At 38.9% G+C, this 24692-nt stretch overlaps 1 protein-coding gene across 2 annotated transcripts in view; it reads left to right on the plus strand.

Annotated features, from left to right (window-relative positions):
- Positions 1-19412, plus strand: part of PRKAR2B (protein kinase cAMP-dependent type II regulatory subunit beta) — a 173376-nt gene extending 153964 nt beyond the window's left edge. For both annotated transcript variants that reach the window (XM_045166393.1, XM_006068450.4), the window contains exons 5-11: positions 2160-2266; positions 5946-6099; positions 10866-10967; positions 12548-12622; positions 14976-15041; positions 15167-15305; positions 17462-19412. In XM_045166393.1, coding sequence (XP_045022328.1) covers positions 2160-2266; positions 5946-6099; positions 10866-10967; positions 12548-12622; positions 14976-15041; positions 15167-15305; positions 17462-17595 — 777 coding nt within the window. In that variant the 3' untranslated portion in view covers positions 17596-19412. The remainder of the gene's footprint in view (positions 1-2159; positions 2267-5945; positions 6100-10865; positions 10968-12547; positions 12623-14975; positions 15042-15166; positions 15306-17461) is intronic.
- The last annotated feature ends 5280 nt before the right edge of the window (positions 19413-24692 follow it).

A 24692-nucleotide genomic window follows, 5' to 3' on the forward strand; every position in this document is an offset into this window, starting at 1 on the left:
GGATCTCCTTGCTGTCCAAGGGACTCTGAGGAGTCTTCTCCAACACCACAATTTAAAAGCATCAATTATTTGGCGCTCAGCTTTCTTCACAGTCCAACTCTCACATCCATACATGACCACAGGAAAAACCATAGCCTTGACTAGACGGACCTTTGTTGGCAAAGAAATGTCTCTGCTTTTGAATATGCTATCTAGGTTGGTCATAACTTTCCTTCCAATGTGTAAGCGTCTTTTAATTTCATGGCTGCAGTCACCATCTGCAGTGATTTTGGAGCTTAAACTGACCTAAAAGATAAAATAGTTGAAAGGAAAAAAAATTTGGTAATGATGTTTTCAATTTTGAGCTTACCCATTTTTCTCTTGGACTTTTTCTAATCATCCTGTTTTTCATCTCCTGATTATGACATCATCTTGAACATCTCTGTGTATATAGAGTAAAAGTTTCTGAAAGCTCATCAGTGTTCTTGAGTTTTCTAGCTCATTGGTGTTGTACTGCCATTTATCTTAGTCTTGTAGGCTCCCAGAGGGGCTATGCAAAGCTGACGAGGACCCCTGAGTAAGTGGGGCAGGCCTGTCCATCATTGTCCTGCTGGTTGGGTGGCAAGGAGCCAGCTGTTCTCATGGAGGAACCCCTCATCCAAGCAGGTGAAGGTCCTTGTTCCGGGGCACCAGTCTTCACAGTAACTGTTCTAGTTCTGTCTTATTCATTTAGTTTCTCCTAAGAACCTGACACTGATCTCGTATCGGGGAAGAGTTGGGATTAACACTTGGTTGCTAATGTTCTGTGTTCAGGATGCAGACATTGGAAGGAGAGTATCAGCTGATCGTGGAGGACTTCAAATCAATCCCTCTGTTTTCAGCAGCGTCTCAGTCCCATTCTGACCAGCCAGGTGTTTCCCAGTCTGGAGCTTCTGGTGCTCTGACAGGTGGCCGGCCTCTCCACTCGCAGGCCCCCTGCCCATCTCTAGGCGGCACCCTGTCTCTGCCCTCGTGCAACTTCTCTTTGCTCTAGAAATCTCTCCTCCACTTTTCCTCTTCCTGTTCTCATCTTTGTGGAGTCGTACCTTCATGGTCCCTGTGAAATATTAATGGGGTCTCAAGAAGAAGAGAATCACACGTAGTCTGTTTGTGCTTTTGATCCAGAATATTTTGTTTCTTCAACCTGTGTTTTCCACTTGCATCTCCCCCCCCCCCAATCTATCTTCAAATCCTTAATTTGTTTATAGTAATAATTGGTTTTGGCCTGGGGGGTTGGAGTTGCTGTCTTTTTATATTCATAGAGAGTGACTTAAACCCTTCCTACGTCTTCTGAATTTTATGTTACTATCACCACGCTATTTCTCCATACCCATTTGTTCTAACTAGCCAAAGACCTGTGAATTGTCCCAGGACTTGTTCTGAAGAAAGATTTCTTTGGCCTTCTAGTTTATTCTCACTATCCAGAGTTTATTCTTAATCCTTGTCAAGCACACTTTAGAAGAACCAAGTTTCAAGATAGTTGTTGACTGCTAGGTTTGATGTCTCTGGCTTCAGTTTTAATACATCTGTCCTAGGGAGTACATGGTTGCTTCTTGAAGAGAACCTTAGTGATAAAGGACATGGATGGAATGTTTGCTACAATCATTTTTGGTTTTACTTTTGTTTTTTTTTTTTTTTTTTTTTTTTTTTTTTGGTTCTGTATTGTTTTTGGTGCTAAAACAAGGATTGGCGTCAGGGTTTAAATTGGCTAAATATCTATAAATTAGAGTGATGATTAAAATAGGAAAGGTTTTTTAAAGTTTAGATATCTTTAAAAGGCATTTGCAATAGTTCTTTATAAACCTGATAAATTTAGTTGCTAAGGTTATATTTCACAAGGTATATGATGATTTGATGGTTAGTTTCCTTTTGTATTAAAGTTGTGAGAGTTTCAAAGATTCTGAAATAGACCAATTATAATTACTTTTATTCAGGTACTGAATATGAGAGTAAATATATAATCATCTGGTTTGCATGTGATGAGGAGGGGACTGTTCTGTATGTTTTTTACAAGACTCAATGGCAGTCATGATATTTCCATTTCTTTGAGCTTGTTCACAAAAATATAGAGCTAATTGTGGTTCTTTAAGAAAACATGTTCTAGATAAACAAAGATTATGTCTTTTATTTTTGAAAAATAGGAGCAGATGTCTCAAGTATTAGATGCCATGTTTGAAAAATTGGTTAAAGAAGGGGAACATGTAATTGATCAAGGTGATGATGGCGACAACTTTTATGTAATCGATAGGTAAGTTTTATATAACTTTGTTCCTGAAATGTAATGAACCTTTTGTGAAAATCTTAATGTGTTATAATGACTGACGGATTAACATACAATAATTCCTGTTGCTTGTCTACCCTTATTCCTATGTAACTGGGTCTATAAACCTGCTTTGAACTCTCCAGTACTCTTGCCTGGAAAATCCCATGGACGGAGGAGCCTGGTAGGCTGCAGTCCATGGGGTCGCTAGAGTCAGACACGACTGAGCGACTTCACTTTCACTTTTCACTTTCATGCATTGGAGAAGGAAGTGGCAACCACTCCAGTGTTGCCTGGAGAATCCCAGGGACGGGAAAGCCTGGTGGGCTGCCGTCTCTGGGGTCGCACAGAGTCGGACACGACTGAAGCGACTTAGCAGCAGCAGCAGCAAAGAAACTGTGCTAGATCAAGGAAAGAGGTATAATGTATGGATGACTTGACTTTTGGTGAATCAATAAATCTCAGTCATTTACTGGGAGCTTCCTCGTTTGTTAAGTTTACTTGAGGGCCAGTTACACCTGTCACAGAATTGGGTACTCTTGTTAACATGAAAACAGCAGTGTGATACAACATCTGGGATATTGAATCCATATAACTCAATCTGCTATTATGTTTTCTAAAAAGTTTCCTTTATTATTGCTTAATGAAGTGAAGTATGCTCATGGTTTAAAAAATTCAAATTCAGAGGGACCTAAGGTGAAAAGGTAGTCTCTTTTCCTACTGCTCTAGCGTCATCTCATCAGCAGAGTGAGTAGTTTGTGTGCCCTTCCAGAAGTTGTTTCTGCATTATTCTATTTGCCTGCTAAAAACTCTGCAGAGAAATTATTTAAGTGAGAAGGTTTGTGTTTATATTGAAAATACAATTTCAGAAAACTGAAGTTGTGTTTCACTTCATCAAAGAACAGTGTGTTTTAAACAAAACTTGGGTAACAACCCTAAAATGTTAAAGGAGAGCAGCCTGAGCTGAGCCTTCATTTCTCCACTTCTGTTAAGCAGTGAGGAAGTGTTTATGAGCTGTTTGGAATCCTTAGCCTCTCCCGTTTGTGTAGAACATGGATCATCTCCCAGTCTGACTTGCTGGGTTACACTGGCTTCCCTGGGCCCAGCTGTGTTCTACTCAGAGGCGTCACAGGAAGCCGCCTCACCTGTCTGTGTCGGCTCTGTTCCCCGCTCTGGGCTGTGGGACGCACCTTTCATGCATCAGGACCGCATGCTCTGTGAATCCTTCAGCCCCTCATCCCTTAGACCTTGGTGACCTATAGGGGCTGCACTAGCCAGGGCTGGAGGGGACTCTGTGATTTTAGAATGGTCTCACGTGTAAATTAAAGTCACGATTCTGGTACCATTAGCAGTTTTCTTCAGCAAAACACCTCAGAAATTCACTGTTTAATTGTATTGAGTAGTAGGAGTATATGAGAACCCCAGATACCGTACAGGAATCACTTTGGTTTGGTTGGTACTTTGACTATAAAACCTCCTTACGTTAGTGCACAGTGCCTTCCCTTAGTTCCTCATCACCCTTTTGACGGATGAAAATTCTCAGGCACACAAAAGTGATGCGAGTCTGGAAAGTCACGCAAATGAGTGCGGGCCAACCCAGCACCTGGGTCTCTTGGCCACTGTGTGTGGTCTTTCTGTGACTCTGCACTGCCCGGGGCCTCGTGTTCTCAGGGACGAAATCTGTATGAAAAGCAGCACGTAGTATTTTAGCTGATTTTTAGACTGATGTGATTTTAGCAGGACTGGTAGCTCACTGCACTTCTCGTCAGCGCATTTGTTATATATTTTACCCTACTCAAAGTAGAAAAATGTAGAAAACGGTTTTAGTGCAAATGTATAAATAGAGACATTAATCTGTACTTGAAAAATAACTGTCCATGAGTCAAATTCTAGAAGGAATCCCTGAAACAGCCATTCTAGTCATGAATTATATTAAAAACTGGTTATTCTTATTCATGAATATCTTTTGTCCAATACCTCATGTGTTTGCTTTTGTTGCATATTTACCATCTGTAATCCTTTCCTAATCTTAAAAGCACTCCCTGTTTTGTCTTTGCTAGACTTTAGCCAATAGAATAAAGCCAAAGAATATTCTCCTGTCTGACCTCACAGGTGTTTGAACAAGCCGTGAAGCCATGTTCCCTGAACAGATACAGTATATGAAAAGACAGTCTTCCACAGAGAGAATGAAGTTAATAGAAATAAAGGATCAGGAGTGCAGTGACATGCAAACAGCGTTTTATTTGCTAGAAAAAGGAACCCAATTAAAAGATAAGCACAAAAAATCTAGAAGACCAGGATCGGATATTTAGTCTGAATTTCTACCACCTTTAGATGAGCGGTCAGTCTAACATACAGGGCCAGATGATATAAAGTGCCAGAGAATAAATTTTGCAGGCTTTGCAAGCCACAAGGTCTGTGTTGCAACTACCCACGTCTGCTCTCGTGGCACAGGTCAGCTACAGAGAGTGCAGAAACAGCCAGCGTGTTTGTCTTTCCAGTGAAGTTTGATTTACAGCAGCAGGCAACCAGTCTTGGGCCCCAGCTTGCCGTCCCCCCTCCTTTAGATCATAAAGGACCCTGTAGGTACTGTACAGTAATGGCTGACCAGATTGTTAGAGCTAGAATGATGCTAAAGCTGAAACTCCAGTACTTTGGCCACCTCATGCGAAGAGTTGACTCATTGGAAAAGACTCTGATGCTGGGAGGGATTGGGGGCAGGAGGAGAAGGGGACGACAGAGGATGAGATGGCTGGATGGCATCACTGACTCGATGGACGTGAGTCTGAGTGAACTCCGGGAGTTGGTGATGGACAGGGAGGCCTGGCGTGCTGTGATTCATGGGGTCACAAAGAGTCGGACACGACTGAGCGACTGATCTGATCTGATCTGATTCTTTTTTAAGATTATTTTCTTCTGATCTCAAAAGTAATGCATGTTCGTTTTGGAAACAAACTTTTCAGTTAACATAGTGAATGTCACTAGCCTCCATGATTCTTAAACTCAGAGCTCATTGAGGTCAGCAGATTCACATGCATTCCTTCAGATGGTTTTCTTTGCCTGTTCTCTTTGGTTGCAGTCAGTTATATTTTCATCCCTTATTTTTTTTATCTTAAGTGTGTGTTGTTTACTCTCATTGCCCCCAGCAGGCCCATGTACAGACTTCACCCTAGTCCCATTGATGGTCTCTTCTTCCTGCTTGTCCGGAACAGGCAGTGTCTTTGTCATGTATTGATGCCCTTTTATTACTGTTTGTCATCAGAGAGGAAAAGAAAGGAAGAGACCATCCCCAGCTGTCACCCTTGGGGATGTGCCCTCAGTCTCAGGGACGGCTCCTGTCACTTCCTGCACCTTTGGAAGGCTTCCAGTGCATCCATCCAGCTCCCGCTGCTCCCAGGTGTAAAGACCTCTGCAAGGATGGAGAAGCTGGGAGCTGTGGCTTTTTTGGAGAAAACTGAATGGCAGGACCAGGGCAGAAGGGAACTTCCCACTGTTCATCCTTCTAGACATTTAAAATTTTAATCAAGTGAATGTGTCTGAGCAAGAAGACCAAGCAATAAGTAATTCTTAAAAAATGAATGAGATTTTATTGCTAAAGGCTCATGTTTTGTTGTGATGAGACTTGACTTGAATTACTTTTACGTCTTCTTTTTCATGCATCCACCAGAGGAACATTTGATATTTATGTGAAATGCGATGGTGTTGGACGGTGTGTTGGCAACTATGACAATCGTGGGAGTTTTGGCGAACTGGCCTTAATGTACAACACACCCAGAGCAGCTACAATCACTGCTACCTCTCCTGGTGCTCTGTGGGGTTTGGTGAGTGAAGTATTTATTTGACCTGAATGTCATTTGTAAAAAATCATTATGCTAGCAGCCAGGTAGCTGCAGTATTTTAGTTTTAATAGGTAGATGGTTTGGGGATCACCATCGGTCATCAGAGAATTTATTAAGCAACTAATAGGTGCTCCTAAATGCTCCTCTTTTACCCGTTCTTAAAAACCAGCCAGTCACACAAATAAACAGAGGCTTCAATGCTGTTTTTTTCTGGTAGGTTTCTGTGGTAGGTATAATATCTCTGGTTCCAAGCACGGTCCCCTGCCTTGTAGCATCTTTATCAACTGGGAACTTGCTGGAAATGCCCGTTGAGGCCCCACTTACTGATTCAGGCCTGCTGACTCAGAAACTGGCTATGGGACTCCACAATCTGTATTGGAGCAAGTCCATCACATGAGTCTCATGCCTGCTTGAGATAACCACTGAAAACTGAGACTCTCTGTGTAGTATAAATTGATTGGTAACAACCCTGCATTGACAAGCAACTGTGTAGAGAAAAAACACTCAATGTCTGTGTTTCTCACGTGGATGCATGTCAGAATTACTTAGAGGTGTTAAAAAAGAAATTCTCTTACCTAGGCTCCATTACAGACAAACTTATTCAACTCAGGGTTGGAACTCTCAGACCTGGGCTTTTAAAGTAAATTTCTTGAGGGAGGCTCAGAAGGGAGGGAAAATATGTATAGTTATAGGTGATTCACATTGTTGTACAACAGAAACTAACACAACATTGTAAAGCAATTATACTCCAATTTTTAAACAATCCATCCAAAAAGAAAAATTTCTTAATGATGCCTTTTCTATAAGGCTTAAAGTTTGGTTTAAAGACTTGAGTGAGGGACATTCTTTTCATAAAAGATCTTAGGAGACAAAGTAGCAGATCCGAGTAAAGCTGATTCTGGACTCTGGTTAAGCTGGTGCTTAGGAATCACCTGGAAATCTAGTTAAAAAGCAGAATCTGACTCATAGGGTCTGGCATGAGGCCTGTGATTCTGCATTTCTCACACGCTCCCAGTAGGCACCAGGGGCTGCTGGTGCCCATAACACACTTTAAGTAGCCCTGATTTAAGGGAATGTGGATACTACTTGTGTTTTCTTTTAAAATTGTTGATAACATCCCACCCTATGGTTCTGACATGAGTTTATTTGGTTATTTCTCTCAAATCCTTTTGTGGAAGGAGGCAAGGTTGAAGTTACAGGAAGGTTGTTAAAGCCTCCTTTTCAAGATCTGTAGTCTCACAGAAGTTAAGCATGGTTCAGTCACCACTGAGCCTTTGACTCTGAGGTGAATTCAGCCAATAAAAATACCTCTTGATCAGAGAAACAAGACTTGTGCATTTCTTCTTCTGAGACCCAGGCAGCTACTGTTTACTTCTTAAAAATGTCATGAGTCACTTTTTAAGTGGTGCAAGCAAAATTGGAATTGTTTCAGGTGGAAGGGAGCTTGTCCTCTGAAGTGTCTAAAGGATAATCAGAGATTTGAATACCCAAAGCCGGCAAAATAAACACTCAAAACCAGTAGACTTGGCCCTTAGGAAGTGTTTACCTACTGTCACAAGAGTGGGTTGTGATCTGTTTCCTTAAAGAAGGTACCATTTAAAATTTAATCATCCTGGTGGGCTTGCCAGGCAGGGTCAGATTGTCACATGATAAGGAAGGCTCCTTATGCACATCCTTGGAACAAGGTCACATACTTAGCGGGTTGGCCCTTTGAGTACTGATAGTTCTCAGCCCTGGAAGGAACCTTAAACTAGGGACAGAGGTCCAGCAATTTCCAGGTATATGTGATACTTATGTTCTCAGGAAGGGTGAAGGATTCTTCAGTTTTTTTTTTGTTTTTTACTAATCTGTACCTGTTTGAAGATCTCTTGGAGGAGGGCATGGCACCCCACTCCAGTATTCTTGCCTGGAGAATCCCCATGGACAGACGAGCCTGGCAGGCTGCAGTCCATGGGGTTGCAAAGAGTCGGACACGACTAAGCAACTAAGCACACACGTGTTTTAAGCTCTGGAGAAGTGAGCAGTTTGTGATGATCACCTTAGGGTATGTGTATAAGTGAAGTGGGTGTTTTTTTTAAATTATAGTCATTAACATAATTAATACTTCAAATCTGCTTTCTTAGCAGCTGGCCTAACTAGCCCCCTTTCAGACAAAGTCAAATAGAAAAGGAATTTTGCTTTTGAGACCAACAGGTTGGAGCTCTGCCATGTAAGTGCAGGTGCGAAGATAAGCAAATCTCAAGAGAAAAGTCCTTTGTAGAATAGTCCAACTTTGTAAATAAGTCTAGGTCACGGTTAGCCTTGGGGGATTAACTGATCTACATGACCATGCTGGTGATTCAGAGAGATGACGATTGAAATGACTGGGGTGAAAACATTTGAAATGGGACTTTCTGGATTTTATTGATATGTCACAGTGAGTGTCAAGAGGTGGGCCACCAGTAGAAGATTTTTCTTGAGACACATAGCTTGTTGCCGTGGTTAATTTCTAAATTGCTAACCCATTTCTTGTCTTCTCTGTTTTGTAATAAACCTTGTTCATAAAATGGTGTTGCAGCTGCTTCCCAGACATGTTTATATATCAGAGTCATTTGGGGAGCTTTCATGAAATGCAGAGCGCTGTTTGCAGAGATTTTGAGTCATTAAAATCTGGGATCTTAGAAACCTTTTTGAAAAAAAACACATCTGATTCCACTGCAGAGCCAGGCTTGGAAATTATTTCAATAATTTTATTTGTTATCTTGAAAAAATTTTTTCTTTTTTAAAAAATGATTGAGTGCAAGTCCAAATCACAGCCCTTATAAAATTGTAGTAAACTAAATTAGAAAACAGGATGTTTAATTTCCTAGATACTTACATCCACACTGGCATTTTTCTCTATCCTATCGGTTCCTTTGGTGGCTCAGAGGTTAAAGCGTCTGCCTGGAGTGTGGGAGACCCGGGTTCAATCCCTGGGTCGGGAAGATCCCCTGGAGAAGGCAGTGGCAACCCACTCCAGTACTCTTGCCTGGAGAATCCCATGGACAGAGGAGCCTGGTAGGCTACAGTCCATGGGGTCGCAAAGAGTCGGACACGACTGAGCGACTTCACTTTCACTTTCAATATGTTGTCATAGTAATTATTAATTAAAGAACATATCCCTGTTAATTTTATTTTGTATTAAAAGTATAGTTGTTGATCAGTGTATGCCAAATTAACATGATTCTGAGAGCTCTTAACTGAGAACTAATATAATGTTTTGTAGGAATTTTTAAAATGTAAAATTTGTAGAAAGACCATTTTTTGAGCCATTACCTATAAAGTTTTCCCTCGTTCCTCAATTCAGTGTTGGATCCTTGAGATTAAATAGTATAAACATAGGAACATTTGAAGAAAATGAACATGATAAACACTGGAATCAAAGTCTACTCAAGAAAGTTGTAGTTTCTCTGTGCACAGTTTTAAAAAAGAAAACTGATATGTGGATGTGACAAAAAATCCTAGAGTCAATAATTTTTCAAGCTCTCTTTACATTGTAATTGCATGATTTAAAAACATTTTCTAATACTACTGGTTTCCATGTATTTTTTTCTTAACTGCAGCCCACAAGAAACACGAGGAAATGTCGCAACCAGTGCATATGTGTGTGTGCTTGTGTATAACTGAAACAGATATATAACAACACTTTACTAAAAGGGATGCACACCCAGATTTTCTGTTTTGTTTTTTAAATAAAAGGCTGGTCATGGGTGAAGGGGGTCAAAAGGTACAAAGTTCCAGTTAAAAATACATCCTAGGGACGTAATGTACAGTATGGTGTCTACAGTTAATAATACTGTATTGTATAGTTGAAAGTTGCTATGAGAATAGATCTTTAAAGTTCTCATCACAAGAAAAAGAATTCTGTAACTATTTATGGTGACAGATGTTAAGTACTTATTGTAGTGATCATTTCACAATGGATACAAATACTGAATAATTATGTCCTACGCCTGAAACTAGTATGATGCTGTATGCCAGTTATATCTCAAAAAAAAAAAAAGAAAAAAGCACACCACGTCCCACTGAACTTTAACACTCCAGGGCTGTTATCTATAACAAAAACTCAGTGCTAGCTTGAACTCATAAAAACTGAGTAGAATGTTGGTTGCCAGGGGCTGGGGGGCATAATTATAAAATGAATATGTTCTGAAGACCCAGTGTACCTGATGATTATAGTTAACAACACCGTCAATATATATTTGAAAGCTGCCAAGAGAATAAATCTTAAATGTCACCACACACCAAAAAAATGACAATTTTTTGTGGTAGTAAGTAACTCTACTGTGGTAATAATTTTACAATATATAAGTATATCAAATCAACATGTTGTATACCTTAAACAATATTACAAGTCAATTGTATCTCAAAAAGCTGGGGAGAAAAATAAAACAGAAGCTGGTATTTTTTTAATGGTGCAACAGCGCCACCTCCTGGGTTTAGCCCACTAGTTACATGTTGGTCAGATCTCTGTTCTGAATTAAAAGTAAATTGTTGCTTTCCTTCAAAAGCATGAAAATAACATTTTATATGGTTCTATATTAATGCTTAAGGAAATAAAAATCTGAAATGAGTTGTATTATAAGTATAATAATATTAATCTTTTATTTTGAAAATCTTCAATTATTGTTTGTTTCTTACAGGGAATAAAATGAAACTATCTCTTCAAACTTTCTTTCCTCATAAAGTCTACCTTTTAATTGTCTTCATATTTGATATTCTGCCTTTAGGACAGGGTAACCTTCAGGAGGATAATTGTAAAAAATAATGCCAAAAAGAGAAAAATGTATGAAAGCTTTATTGAGTCACTGCCATTCCTTAAATCTTTGGAAGTAAGTATATGTTTGTGCTTTTATTTTATTTTGCTTTAAAAGCTTCTGTTTTGTTAGGAATGCTTAGCTCTGCAGAAGGTTTCTTTGAATAATTATCTATATTTTCACTTGAAAAGATTACATTGTTTTAATAGCTTAGTATTTCTTTTACTGCCTGTAACTGTATCTATTTTGTTGTTTACACATAATAGACTCCTCGGAGCAGCTACAGCAGATTTGTATGAGGTCTCTTTCTAAAAGCAGACTTACACTAATCACATAAATGTAGGCAGTAGCCTTTACAGGAAGAGGTTATCTAAATACAGAATGTCCTCACTGGCCTCTCCTTCCTTATTCCTTTCCTCTTAAAATTGGCATCCCAAGGTCTCTCTTTCTTTTTGCAGGCTGCACTTATTCCCGTGCTGTACTTGTCAAATCCCCTGGCTTTAAATGTCTATAATGTTGATGCCTCTTAAAACTGACATCACTGTGCAAGGCCCCACCCAAGCCAGGCTTATTTAACATTGCATATTTAACATTTCCTCTAGGATATCTAAAAGATATCTCAAACCCACAAGTCCCAAACATCCTTCCTTCTCTTCCCCACCTGAGTGATAGTAATACCATCCTTCCAGCCTCTCAGCCAGAATCCTTGGGGTTGACAGACCTACCTGCTGACATATCCCTATGTTGGCTTGTCAGTATTCACCTGGTAGAAATTCAGGCCTCGTTTCAGAATGCATATTGGGCAGCTCATCTTCTCCAGCAGCAGATCTGTTTAAGTAAAAATAGGTCAGAGTTGGAAATTCAAATGCCTTCAGAGTTAGGCAAGTGACAAAGAAGAAAACCACGCCAGGATGGGACTTTGGTAAACTGGAGAGCATGTGCTCCATCTTAAGAAACAGCTGCTGGTGCACCAGAGTTTATTTATGCCACATGAAAATATGGGCTGAGTGTTGCTGACAGTTCTGATTTTTCAAGAGAAGCTGGAAATTCAAGTTTTTATGAAAAATTTGTTTAAAATGCTGGCAAGTAATTCATATAATGGGGCTTCTCTGATAGCTCAGCGAGTAAAGAATCTGCCTACAAATGCAGGAGACACAGGAGACATGGGTTCAATCCCTGGGTTGGGAAGATCCCCCTGGAGTAGGAAATGGCAACCTACTCCAGTATTCTTGCCTGGTAAAATCCATGGACAGAAGAGCCTTGTGTCCATGGAGTCACAAAGAGTTGGACACCACTGAGCGATTGTGCTTTTTATATTAATTAGGTTTATTAATATACACACACATTGCTCAGTTTATTTGGCCTGTAGGCTACCATTTTTAAACCCATGAAATAGTTAAGATTGCCTGATTAGTTTGTTTCATGCAGTTCTTCATCCGTTTCCACAGGGATTGGTTCTAGGACCTTGGTGGATACCAAAGTCTGCAGATGCTCAAGTCCCTTACAGCAGACTCTCCGTGGCCCTGGGTTCCACATTTGTGGATATTGAGGGGCAACTGTACATTTACTGGAAAAAATCTGTAGATAAGTGGACTGTGCACAGTTCAAACCCATATCATTGAGGGGTCAACTGTATTATCTTTTTTCCTTTATAGGTTTCTGAACGCCTGAAAGTGGTAGATGTGATAGGCACCAAAGTATACAACGATGGAGAACAAATCATTGCTCAGGTATAATACTTTTTATGGAGCTCAGTTTGAGGTTATTTTCCAAAAGATTCTTATATATTCTGTCTTAATAAAATTTTCATTGTCCATAATTAGTATGTAGTGATGGATTAATATAATAATTTCCTGCCAAATCTATTTAAAATGGCTTAATTTATAGCCATCAAGCTATCTAAATTTTTTTTTAATTAAATCTAAAGGAAATATATATTAAATCATCCAATGGATTTAGGCATAATTTTATATTTGTACCAGATGTGAAGGTCACATGTATATAGAGAATTAAGATGTCATTTATAACAGGGGAAAAAAACTGGTAATCGTTTCATAACATTTATTAATAAGGACCCAGAAGGTGCATTGGAAGGTGTAAAGTTCTGCACAATCGGTTCTTTGGTGAAACCATGAAATTAACCAAGAAGGGGACATGTTGCACCATGTACTTCACTGGCTCCAGGCACTGAGGGGGCCGGCATGCTCTTGAACCCATAATGCTTTTCTCAAATCCCATTTAGAACCTGAAGCAATACACACACATATTGGTTAGAACAGACCTACCCAGAAGTAGGATTTATAGAGACAGAGCTTACAGATAAAAGCATATCAATGATACTGCTAATTTCCTAGTTACAGTATGAAGCATTGACTGCATGATTTAAACAGGTTTTTTGGGGACTTCCCTGGTAGTTCAGTGGTTAAGACTTCACCTTCCAAAGCTAGGGGTGCGGGTTCAATCCCTGGTTGGGGAGCTAAGATCCCACATGCCTCATGGCCAAAAACCCAAAACATAAAAAAAAAAAACCCACAGAAGCAGTTTATAACAAATTGAATTTGTTTATTCAATAAAGACTGAAAAAAAACAAACAGGTTTTTAACAAATTGGGTAATTTTCCTATTAATATTATACTATATTGTAATATTTATCTAAAATATTGTCTCTTTTCATACATGTGAAACAAGATTCAAGATCTGGGAGGCTGAGAAAAGAATTAGTTTAGAAGGCAAATAAACAAGTACATCGGTCAGTCTTCCCCCTCTGCCACCCCCAGTCTGTCAAATTAGAGAACAAGGCTGAGATTCCATGATACAAATTGAAAAGCTGCAAAGCATAGAGCACTTTTGAAATGACTTTTCCCAATTATTTTGGGAATTATAGATTCACAGCATGCTGCAAAAACAAACAAACAAACAAAAAAAAACACGAAGTCCCATGTGCTCTTGACCCAATCTCTCCCAGTGCATTTTGTATCACTAGTACAACATCAAAACTAGCAAACTGACATTGACCCAACCAACCAACAGAACTTAACTCATTAGTTCTACATGCAATTTGAGCATGTTTTAAAAATGAAATTACATGGCAGTTGATAGACCTTGTATGATTTAAGACACTTGAATATTTCGCATGAAGGTCTTATAGAAAGCCTGATAAAAGGTAAGGGAAAAGACATATGTATACTGAGACTTTATTAAAGGTATCTTTAGATAGTTGTCTTTTAAGCGTTTATAAACATATATGTCTGAGCTATAGTATAATGGAGACTCTGCATTCCTTATGATATATTATAATCTGATACTGTATTTCTTGAATTGTAGTAAAGAGTTTTGAAATACCTGAGTTTCTCCAGAATCACTTTGAGAGGCTTAGGAAAGTCAATGTCATCTTTCGTATTACATTACTTAATTCATAAGGCATCATTGGAAGTCAAGGAAATTTGTTCAAAAAAGAAAACAAGAAAACGCAGCTGTGTAGTTAGAAATGGCAACACTTTCTTTGAGAAGTCCTTCTGGGCCTTGAGGTGGGCTGTCAGTAACCCAGCATCTAAAATTTGGCCCCCAGCCACCTGCGGGACAGGTATCAGGGCCCACACACACTGCTTCGTCTGCCTGCTTTCTCCACTTGCGGAGTTGCTGGACTATCGAGGGTTGCCATGCTCTGGCTTCATAGGTTAGGAACGACCCAGGGCGGCACATTTCAGCATAGGAGCAGCTACGGAGGGACACTGCTGGGAAACAGTGCTCATGTTTCTGACCATGTCTGTGCTTTATCCAGGCTGCAGTTTGAGCGAAATTCTTACCTTGGTGTTAGTTGCTATATTTTCTTGCTAGTTTTAGCAGAAATGCTCTAGTAGACAGTATATCATTTCAGATGATTTTACAAATGAAATGGTTACACTATAATTGTTGATCATAACATCTCAACTTAGGAGGGGCCATAACCTGTTCTGTGGGGTTTCAGCTTTCAGGAGATGATCTGTAAACTGGCATGGGATTGATTTCAGAGTGTGGTGGGCAGCAGGATTGCTGTCAACTAAAGTTGCATTTTTCACCCTCTGTTTTTATTCTATTCTGACAGGGAGACTTGGCTGATTCTTTTTTCATTGTAGAATCCGGAGAAGTGAAAATTACTATGAAAAGGAAGGTAAGTCCTAAAAATCCATGAAATATTAACAAGTAACATAATAGACTTTTTTTTTTTTCCTGACTAAGCTTCATTCTGTTTTTCTTAAGCTGAGTGAACGCTAACACTTTCCATCACCTTGTCAGGGTAAGTCAGAGGTGGAGGAGAACGGTGCAGTTGAAATCGCTCGGTGCTCTCGAGGACAGTACTTCGGCGAACTGGCTCTGGTAACGAACAAGCCCCGAGCCGCTTCCGCACACGCCATCGGGACCGTCAAATGTTTAGGTAGGACTCACGGCCCAGGGCACACTTGCCCCAGTTGAAATCCTTCTGTGTGTATTGTACGTATTCAGTGTCACACTGATTATTTTACTGGGTTCACAAGTTTTATGGTCCCAACAGAATACAAGATTAGGATTCATTGCACTGTCAAGCCAATTTGTAGAAGCCAACTTCTTAGAAAAATTTTCATACACATATACATTGTTCTTTTTTATAGACATGAAATAACATTTTAGTATGTTGTTAAGATAAGAATTCTGAGTACCAAGCTTTACATCTAATTTTTCAAATTAACAATATGCACTGTGTTCCATTTCTGCTAAAAAAAACCCCTCAAACAGCACTTTTATAAGGTACACTAAGTTCTGCAGGGGAAGTTGAAATGTCTGTAGGAAAAGTTTCTCATCCTAGGATTAGGAAACAAAAGTTCAAGTTTGTCATAGCTCAATAAAAATCTTGTTCAGCTGTTTATTACTTCTGTGTACCACACAGAAATGCCATGAACAGAAGGGCCATCTTCAGCTGGAAGGCATCTATATATAGCAGAGATTTAATATGTGAGAAATAACTTATTTTAGTAATGAAAAATATAACTCAGGAGATATTAATACAGATGACATTTTCTTTAAGAAAACTAGTCAATACTCTGTAATGACCTGTATGGGAAAAGAATCTAAAAAAAGTGGATACATGCGTATGTATAAACTGATTCACTTTGCTGTACAGCAGAAAGTAATAAACATTATAAATCAACTATACACCAATAAAAATTAATTTAAAAAGTAATTAGCTACTCTGTACTCTTCATCCACAGTTCAGTAGAATAAATTTAGCTTCAGTGTTAAGATTTGCAAGTATCCCCGGAATTTTCTTAGAGAAGTTGTTTTTTAAATGGTTTTAAATAAGTATAGTATTACTCTAGTGTTACACTTGGATGAAAAAGAAAAATTTAGAAGCTGACAGGTAATTTCTCTGAGTAGATAGAGGTGTTATACAGTAGGGAGTAAAGATGATGTGAGTGAAATCCCATTACTTTTTTTCTATAATAAAATATATATTCACATTAAATTTGAGAAATACAGAAAGGTAGGAAAAACTAAGAGTTACCCAGTACCACCACCACCCAGCAATTTCCACATCCTATTATAATTCCTTATCATCCTTTTTTATTTGTATGTTTTCAGCTTTAAATCAGTTTTGTAAACTGCTTCTTTCATTCATGATAGCTTAGGCATTTTCTCATGTTTATTACATCAGATATTAACATTGCTTAAATACACACTGAATTATTTACTCACTTCCCACTGTTACATAATCTTTGAGTTTTGGCTCCATTTTGCGCAGTGGAGGAGAGCTTTTCTGTGGGGGTGTGTGCATATACTGCTTTTTCACATGATAGGAGTTTTCCTGAGAAATGCTTTTTGGAAGTGGGTTTTCTTTTTATGGTTTTTGATATCTATTGCCAAATCACTTGTATTTGCACTTATTTGCATGCTGCCAGCAGTGCAAGAATTTCCATTCACTCTATTGTAAACACTGCCTTTTTTAGTTCTGTAAATTTAAGAAGCAAAAACAAAAAAAAGAATTTTAATTTGTATTTCAATGATAGCATGATCGTATTTTCATATAAATTCAGTTTTTAAAAATGCTCGAGACAAGCAATCTAAGCAACATAGAGCATATACTTACAGAAGTGGACAAAATCATTATTTGGACTGCCATTTTGAATTGACTAGACCCTAGTATAAAAGAGAAAAAAATTGTAAAGGGCAACATTTGGTCTTCACAGCATTGCATTGTAAACCCTGAGGAGGGAAAACAAGATAGAAAACACTACCTTGCCACCCTTGAATTCATACTGCTAAAATGGTAACATAAAAATGAATTTATTTTGTAAAATTCCAAGGTCTTGTCATAACAATCCCTCATTCTTTTAACCTGGATCAGGAACTTCCAATACAACGTCATATGGCCACGGGCCACTGGCTGCTTCCTTTTTGAAGTGGAATGTTTTTATCTTTATGCCGTTTTCTTGTATCTGATATTTATGCAAAAATGCCATTGCGTCATTGACATATGTGAAATAGGTACCATAAGTGACTTAGAAATTCCAGATTTGTAAAGAATGTTATTTTTCTTTTATTCTCCACTCTTCTTAGCCATGGATGTGCAAGCATTTGAAAGGCTTTTGGGACCTTGCATGGAAATTATGAAAAGGAACATCGCTACCTATGAAGAGCAATTAGTTGCCCTGTTTGGAACAAACATGGATATTGTTGAACCCACTGCATGAAGCAAAAGTATTGGAGCAAGACCTCTAGTGACAAAATTACACAGTAGTGGTTAGTCCACTGAGAATGTGTTTGTGTAGATGCCAAGCATTTTCTGTGATTTCAGGTTTTTTCCTTTTTTTACATTTACAATGTATCAGTAAACAGAATAGATATTTAATAGTCAATAGGCTTTAACATCACTTTCTAAAAAGAGTAGATCAAAAAATATCAACATACTGATAAAATGACTTTCTACTCCACAAAATTATGATTTGACTGAAAGATTCAGATGATTGTAATATATTGAAAGTATCTGTGTTTAAGAAGATAATTAAAGGATGTTATCATAGGCAATGTGTATTCATTTTGACTTACTCAGATTGACATGTTATGACTACACCCGTGTGAAAGGGAACTTGCCAGTGAATCATGCTGTACAGCATGGCATCACATTCTTTTTACAACTCACTAGATATAGTAAGTACAATTTAACCATTTTTGTTTTAAAGTTTTTCTGGCTTGATAAGTTATGTGCTGGCCTTGGCCTATTGGTGAAATGGTATAAAACATCTTATGCAATTTTAAAACCTTTTATATTTTTGCAATAAAGTACCTTTTGACTTCTTGGGTATAATGTCAGTAGCCTACATATTCCAGTGGTTTTAAGGACAGGCAGTTTAGTCATTACAACAACAGGAAAGTGTCTTTAGATGAAAGGTCATTATTTTCCTCATAAAGCATCTATCTATGCTTCCTTCTTACATTTTTGCAGTTCTCTGTTATCTTTAAAAATGTTTGACATTTAATGTCACAAATATTTTTAAATGTTCTTTAAACTTAATTGTTGTCTTCTAAAAGCCTAAGATCTTATTATATATGCTAAAAAAAAAAAAAGTCTCCTATACCAAAAATATTTGGGGTCCTTATCAACATGCCCATAGATATTTCTTTGTTCTTCACTAGACATGTGTAATAACATCCTTGCAGACATCTGTTCCCATGGGTTTCCTCCAAAGTGGGAGAAATAAATTCTTTTAAGTAAAACATATATAAGGATGAAAGGAATTTCTGCCCATTCCAAGTATATCATTAGGCCTCTCCACTTGCTTTAATATAGACTCTCAACTGCATTCATTTCATTCTGCAAATGCAGAATGAACTCAGCTGAATAGATTTTTGTTGATAATTGATAATGCTTATTATCCTGCTACATAAAATGAGTTAATTATATTCCACCAAAGCAGTATACTCTTACATGAATTCTAGGACTATGTGACCCCAGTGTCCAGAGACATTAATTCTAAATAGTTGTTCCCTTTTAAATCAGCAATTTCATTTTGGGAAATATGTTTCAAAGAAATATATACATGGGTAAAAAAATTCTGTGGCTAGTGTGGTCTTATTAGAGAATGTTTCTGGTCTTGCTTGTATAATGAAAATGTGGTAAAGATATGTGAATTGGATAATGTACATATAAGAAGTATGTAAAATATACACCTTCAGCCACATTTTAGGACAGTTTTAACTACTTTGCAAACTTTCCCACGGGAAGAGAGCTTACTGAATGCAGACTTGTTTTCTATAATATTTCAGATTTTAAAAGTCATGTCTACCGAACAAGAAAAAAACAACCACAATTTCCTGGTTTATCATTCTGTATTTTCAACTTCCTTCACTTTTTCAAGTTACCTATTTTGTTGCATAAGCTAATTGTTAACTACAAATGCCTGTTTAATAAAGAACTCTGACTAAGGCTGTAAATGCCAGTTACATTATTTTCAGTATTGTTGGTTATATTTAAAATTTCCTTATAATAAAGCACAGTTTTATAATAAAATACTATTACTGAGGTGTTTTTTTTTCTTTCTTGTTTCTTTACTGTGACTTCCGTAGTGCACATTATACTATGTGAAATGCATGACAGAGGTCCGGCATATGTGAAAACAAAGGTAAGATCTGGGCATCTTGCAGCAAGAAAGTGTGGTTCTGTAGGACGAGAGGTTTTTAAAAATCTTAACTATCGGTTATATGTGATACAGATAGTTGTGATATGTTGCAGACTCAGTCAGCCATTTAGAATAACCAACTCTGGCTGGCTAACTAGGGAATGTTTGTGTTAAAGTAATTAAAACACCACAAGTTTGAGTTGTGGATGCCCCTGTTTAATCACCAGCCAAGAGTTTTTCTGTTTGGAAATTCTCTATTGATGTTTCATTCAAGCATGCATCATGTATGACTAAGAATTCTGGGAGGACTCTCAATTTTAATACAAAGGTGCTTTTCTTTGTGTGTGTGTGTGTGTGTCCTGTTGATACAAACTAGGGCTTGGTGCATATAAACGTAAAACACTACCTGGGATCCATGCTGTGTGAATGTGTTTGGTTTATTCTTAGAAACCTGGCTAGCAGACGCTTTAAAATGCTTTACAATTCTGTAAGTTACACAGCACGAAGCAAGAACTTCGGATTTTATTGGAATATGTAGGATTAAGTGCTGAGTCCTTTTTCTTTCTAAAGCATCTTTAAAATATGGATATAATTTTGCCTAATTTTTTTCAAGAAATGTTATATTTCTAATAAGGACTAGATGGCCTTTGGCATTCTTAAAGAACATTAATAATGTATAAGCCTAGAGTGCTAAGTAACACATCTGGATGAGCTGTACTATCCAGCTTAAACAACTGGAAAGGAGAGTCTCAAATCTAAATAAAATGTTAATAACTAAGGGAGAAACAGAATTACTAACACATGTGGGAGAAAATTCATAAGGGAGAATAATAAGGAATGCTGGCTTCTAAAATAAATGTGTGAGGTACAGCCTCATGTTGAGTATGAGAAATAATTCTGATAAGAAACTGAAGGAAAAAAAATTGGAGCAAGAGTTAAGACAAACTCTTACCTGCTCCAGGATACTTTTCAAGGCAGCAAAACTGGTTGAGCAACTGAAACTATACAGTTGTTAGTAAATAGTCTATACGGGTATTTAAAAAAAAAAAAAAAAAAAAAAACAACACCTTGAAAGTAAAATGAACTATGGAAATGAAAGCAGTAAGGTAAACCAGGTGTTTGTGGAGGACTTGTGTGCCCATTAGTCACTACAAGAAGTTAAATCAGTTTCATTTGTATAAGTGAGAAAAATCCATGATTCCACCAAAATCATTTACTTTGTGCATCCATGGCAGAACTCAGGCAATCGTGAGTCTCTTGCTTCCCCCATGCAATTCTTGGCTTCATACTTCAACTGGGGTGGGGGGGGGGGGAGCCCACAACAGCCTAAAAGTTGAGAGAGATATTTATTTGGGGAATTTAACTGAGGACTATAGCCTGGGGAAACAGCCTTTCAGATAACCCTGAGGGACTGTTCCAAAGAGGTAAGGGAGGAGCCAGGATACATAGGAGTTTTTGCTGAAAAAGACCAAAAAAAAAAAAAAGTAGTCAGATATCAAAAGATCATTGCTAATCACACACAAAAATAGATATTTCAAGTTAAAAGATTTTAGTGGTTTTCTCATCTAGGGCCAGTATCCTGTCTTTTTCCCATCCTGAATTCCTCTCAGGGTGCAGGGGTGATTGCAATAGCTACTGGCTTGAGGGCAGGCAACATTCTTTGTTTACTGAAATGGTAGGTAACATTTTAATTTTTGTCCACACTCATATTCTCTGAATAATGATGTAATTGAGCCTGGTATATAGACAAATGTGTACAGAGTTTCCAAGGAAGACTTTCTTTGACCAACAGATCTGGGTCTTTCTGTCCCTTTTTATGCTTTAAGTTTGTAAATTTAAAGTTGCTAAGGAAGTCCTGAAAAGGTAACATTTATATATGGAAAGATGTGATGGTAGACCTTACGGAGGTAACTGTCTCTGCCATAAAAATGAAGTGCCATCTCTTAGGTGGTGTTCCCACATTTTGATTAACCACAGCTTGGGTCTTGCCATCTTCCTAAAAAACTCAAGCCACTGTAACATGTAAATACATGAAATGTTTTGTTAGTACCAATTATAACTGAATCTTTAAAGTAGATGCATTTATTACTCAGTTGTGAAACCAAGCAGGACCTATGGGGTATGGAAACTTTTCATGTCCTGTTTCTTGTTTGTAGGGAAAAGCTTCAGCTTCCTAGACCTTTGCTTATTTTCAGAGGGCAGATTCAAAGTAACTCATTAGGGAAACAAGGGAATGCCAAAAGAAAGGAAAAGCAGTGAGTAACAGTGCAGAGAAAGCACAGGATTGTGGTTTCTCTTGAAGAGATACATTCATAACCATCTGATACATCTCTGAGTTCTTTTGCAGGAACTAAGGCTCCCACCCAGGGGGAGGATGGTAACTTCAGGCTGAACCCAAGATTCCTGTTACCTCTCCGCCAGCACATCAGTGGAAAGTCACACACCCTGTGTCCTCACCCCAAATTTTGCCCTTAGAGACTCTTCCCTGAACCCCACCAGGGAGTCTGGGGTTCTTTGAACATGAGGTGCCCATTCTCCTTGCTTGGCCTGCTGCTGCTGCTAAGTCGCTTCAGTCGTGTCCGACTCTTTGCGACCCCATAGATGGCAGCCCACCAGGCTCTGCTGTCCCTGGGATTCTCCAGGCAAGAACACTGGAGTGGGTTGCCATTTCCTTCTCCAATGCATGAAAGTGAAAAGTAAAAGTGAAGTCACCAGTCGTGTCCGACTCTGCTGTAAACCTTAAACCTTTCTCTGCTCCCAACACCTTTGGTCTCACTGTGCATCAGGCACTTGCCTTTGGAAAAAACTGGAAAAATGGTTTTATTCCCCAGGCACGAGGGGGTTAGGGTGGTTTAGTTGCTAAGTTCTTGTCCGACTTTTGTGACCCCATAGACTGTAGCCTGCCAGGCTCTTCTGTCCATGTGATTTCTCAAGCAAGAAAACTCTAGTGGGTTGCCATTTCCTTCTCCGGATCATCTTCCTGACCCACGATTGAGCTTAGGTCTCCGGCATTGCAGGTGGACTCTACCTACTGAGCCACCAGGGAAGCTCAATGAGCTGAAAATGGACTCTGAAATAACAAAGGCTGCCTTCTCTTTCGGAGAAGGCAATGGCACCCCACTCCAGTACTCTTGCCTGGAAAATCCCATGGAAGGAGGAGCCTGGAAGGCTGCAGGCCATGGGGTCACTAAGAGTCGGACACGACTGAGCGACTTCACTTTCACTTTTCACTTTCATGCACTGGAGAAGGAAATGGCAACCCACTCAAGTGTTCTTGCCTGGAGAATCCCAGGGACGGGGCAGCCTGGTGGGCTGCCGTCTCTGGGGTCGCACAGAGTCGGACACGACTGAAGCGATTTAGCAGCAGCAGCAGCAGCCTTCTCTTTGACTGTAACCACCTAGAAATGGAATCCTCAATGTCTTACATATTTCACATGATAAAAGCTTACCAAGTAGAACCTCTGAATGAGTTCATGAGTGGTAAATATGCCCAGGCACAACCTTGGATAAAGTTGCTTCTAACTCCTGATTTTCCATTTCTGCCCTAAAACCTACCATGACCACAGTCCTGCTGAGGAACAAGAGAGTGAGTCCTGGATCCCTGGAACTGCACTGCCGCGTTTAGGTAGAAGGTTGACATTTAATACAAGTGAATCTCTTTACAAAATGACTATATTCTTGAAATGTATACAAATGACATTTTTAAAAGCCAAATATCTTAATTAGGAGAGGGGCTCACTATAAAGACATCTTTGGCAAGTCTTTTCTTTCTTAATTGGTTTTGAAAGCTGAACTGAAATATCCTCCACTTTTGTATTACTATAGTGCACATTATGATCTGCTATGTAATTTGAAGGAGCTGCAGTGTTTGGTGATGAGTAGACACAGCAAGTGACACAAACCATACGGAAACTATATGTAATGGGGTCAGTGTTCAAAGCAACTTATGACATACAAAATAACATACTATATATTAATAAGAAAATGCATCTTCTTATTTCCTTTTTTTCATCTGTTCAGCAGGTATCTATAATATTTATTGATTGCCTGGGCAAAACGATGCATATGATATGGACCAGACAAAAAGATGCATAAGAAATATGGAAGGAAGAAATAATGCAGATTTGGGGGGAGGTAAATGTAAGCAAAAATGGTTAAGTGTAGCACATTTAAGTGGCTTGCTAGGTGGCTCAGTGTAGTGGTAAAGAATCCGTCCGTCAATGCAGGAAACAAAAGAGACATGGTTCAATCCCTGGGTCCCGAAGATCCCTTGGAGGAGGAAGTGGTACCCCATTCCAGTATTCTTGCCTGGGAAATCCTACGAACAGAGGAGCCTGGTGGGCTACAGTCCATGGGGCCGCAAAGAATCAGACTGAGTGACTGAGCACACACCACACAGTTAAGTACATATTACTCCTGTGATCTTAATGGCTTTTTATCTAAAATTAGCTACTTTGGACTGGTAACTAAAAGAAAATACACAGAGAAAGGCCTAGCATCCCAGACAGACATGAGAGAAAACGTGTAGGAATCTGTGCTCCATTTCCTAATTTGAATACCTTGGCTTCATTTGCTTGCTTCAGTTCAGTTCAGTCGTTCAGTCGTGTCCAACTCTTTGCGACCCCATGAATCACAGCATGCCAGGCCTCCCTGTCCATCACCAACTCCCAGAGTTCACTCAGACTCACATCCATCGAGTTGGTGATGCCATCCGGCCATCTCATCCTCTGTCATCCCTTCTCCTCCTGCCCCCGATCCCTCCCAGCATCAGAGTCTTTTCCAATGAGTCAACTCTTCCCATTAGCCGGCCAAAGTACTAGAGTTTCAGCTTTGGCATCATTCCTTCCAAAAAAATCCCAGGGCTGATCTCCTTCAGAATGGACTGGATCTCCTTGCAGTCCAAGGGACTCTCAAGAGTCTTCTCCAACACCACAGTTCAAAAGCATCAATTCTTTGGCACTCAGCCTTCTTCACAGTCCAACTCTCACATCCATACATGAGCACAGGAAAAACCATAGCCTTGACTAGACGGACCTTTGTTGGCAAAGTAATGTCTCTGCTTTTGAATATGCTACCTAGGTTGGTCATAACTTTCTTTCCAAGGAGTAAGCGTCTTTTAATTTCATGGCTGCAATCACCATCTGCAGTGATTTTGGAGCCCCCAAAAATAA

Source organism: Bubalus bubalis, chromosome 8 (genome assembly GCF_019923935.1).
Source record: "Bubalus bubalis isolate 160015118507 breed Murrah chromosome 8, NDDB_SH_1, whole genome shotgun sequence".
Classification (NCBI taxonomy): domain Eukaryota; kingdom Metazoa; phylum Chordata; class Mammalia; order Artiodactyla; family Bovidae; genus Bubalus; species Bubalus bubalis.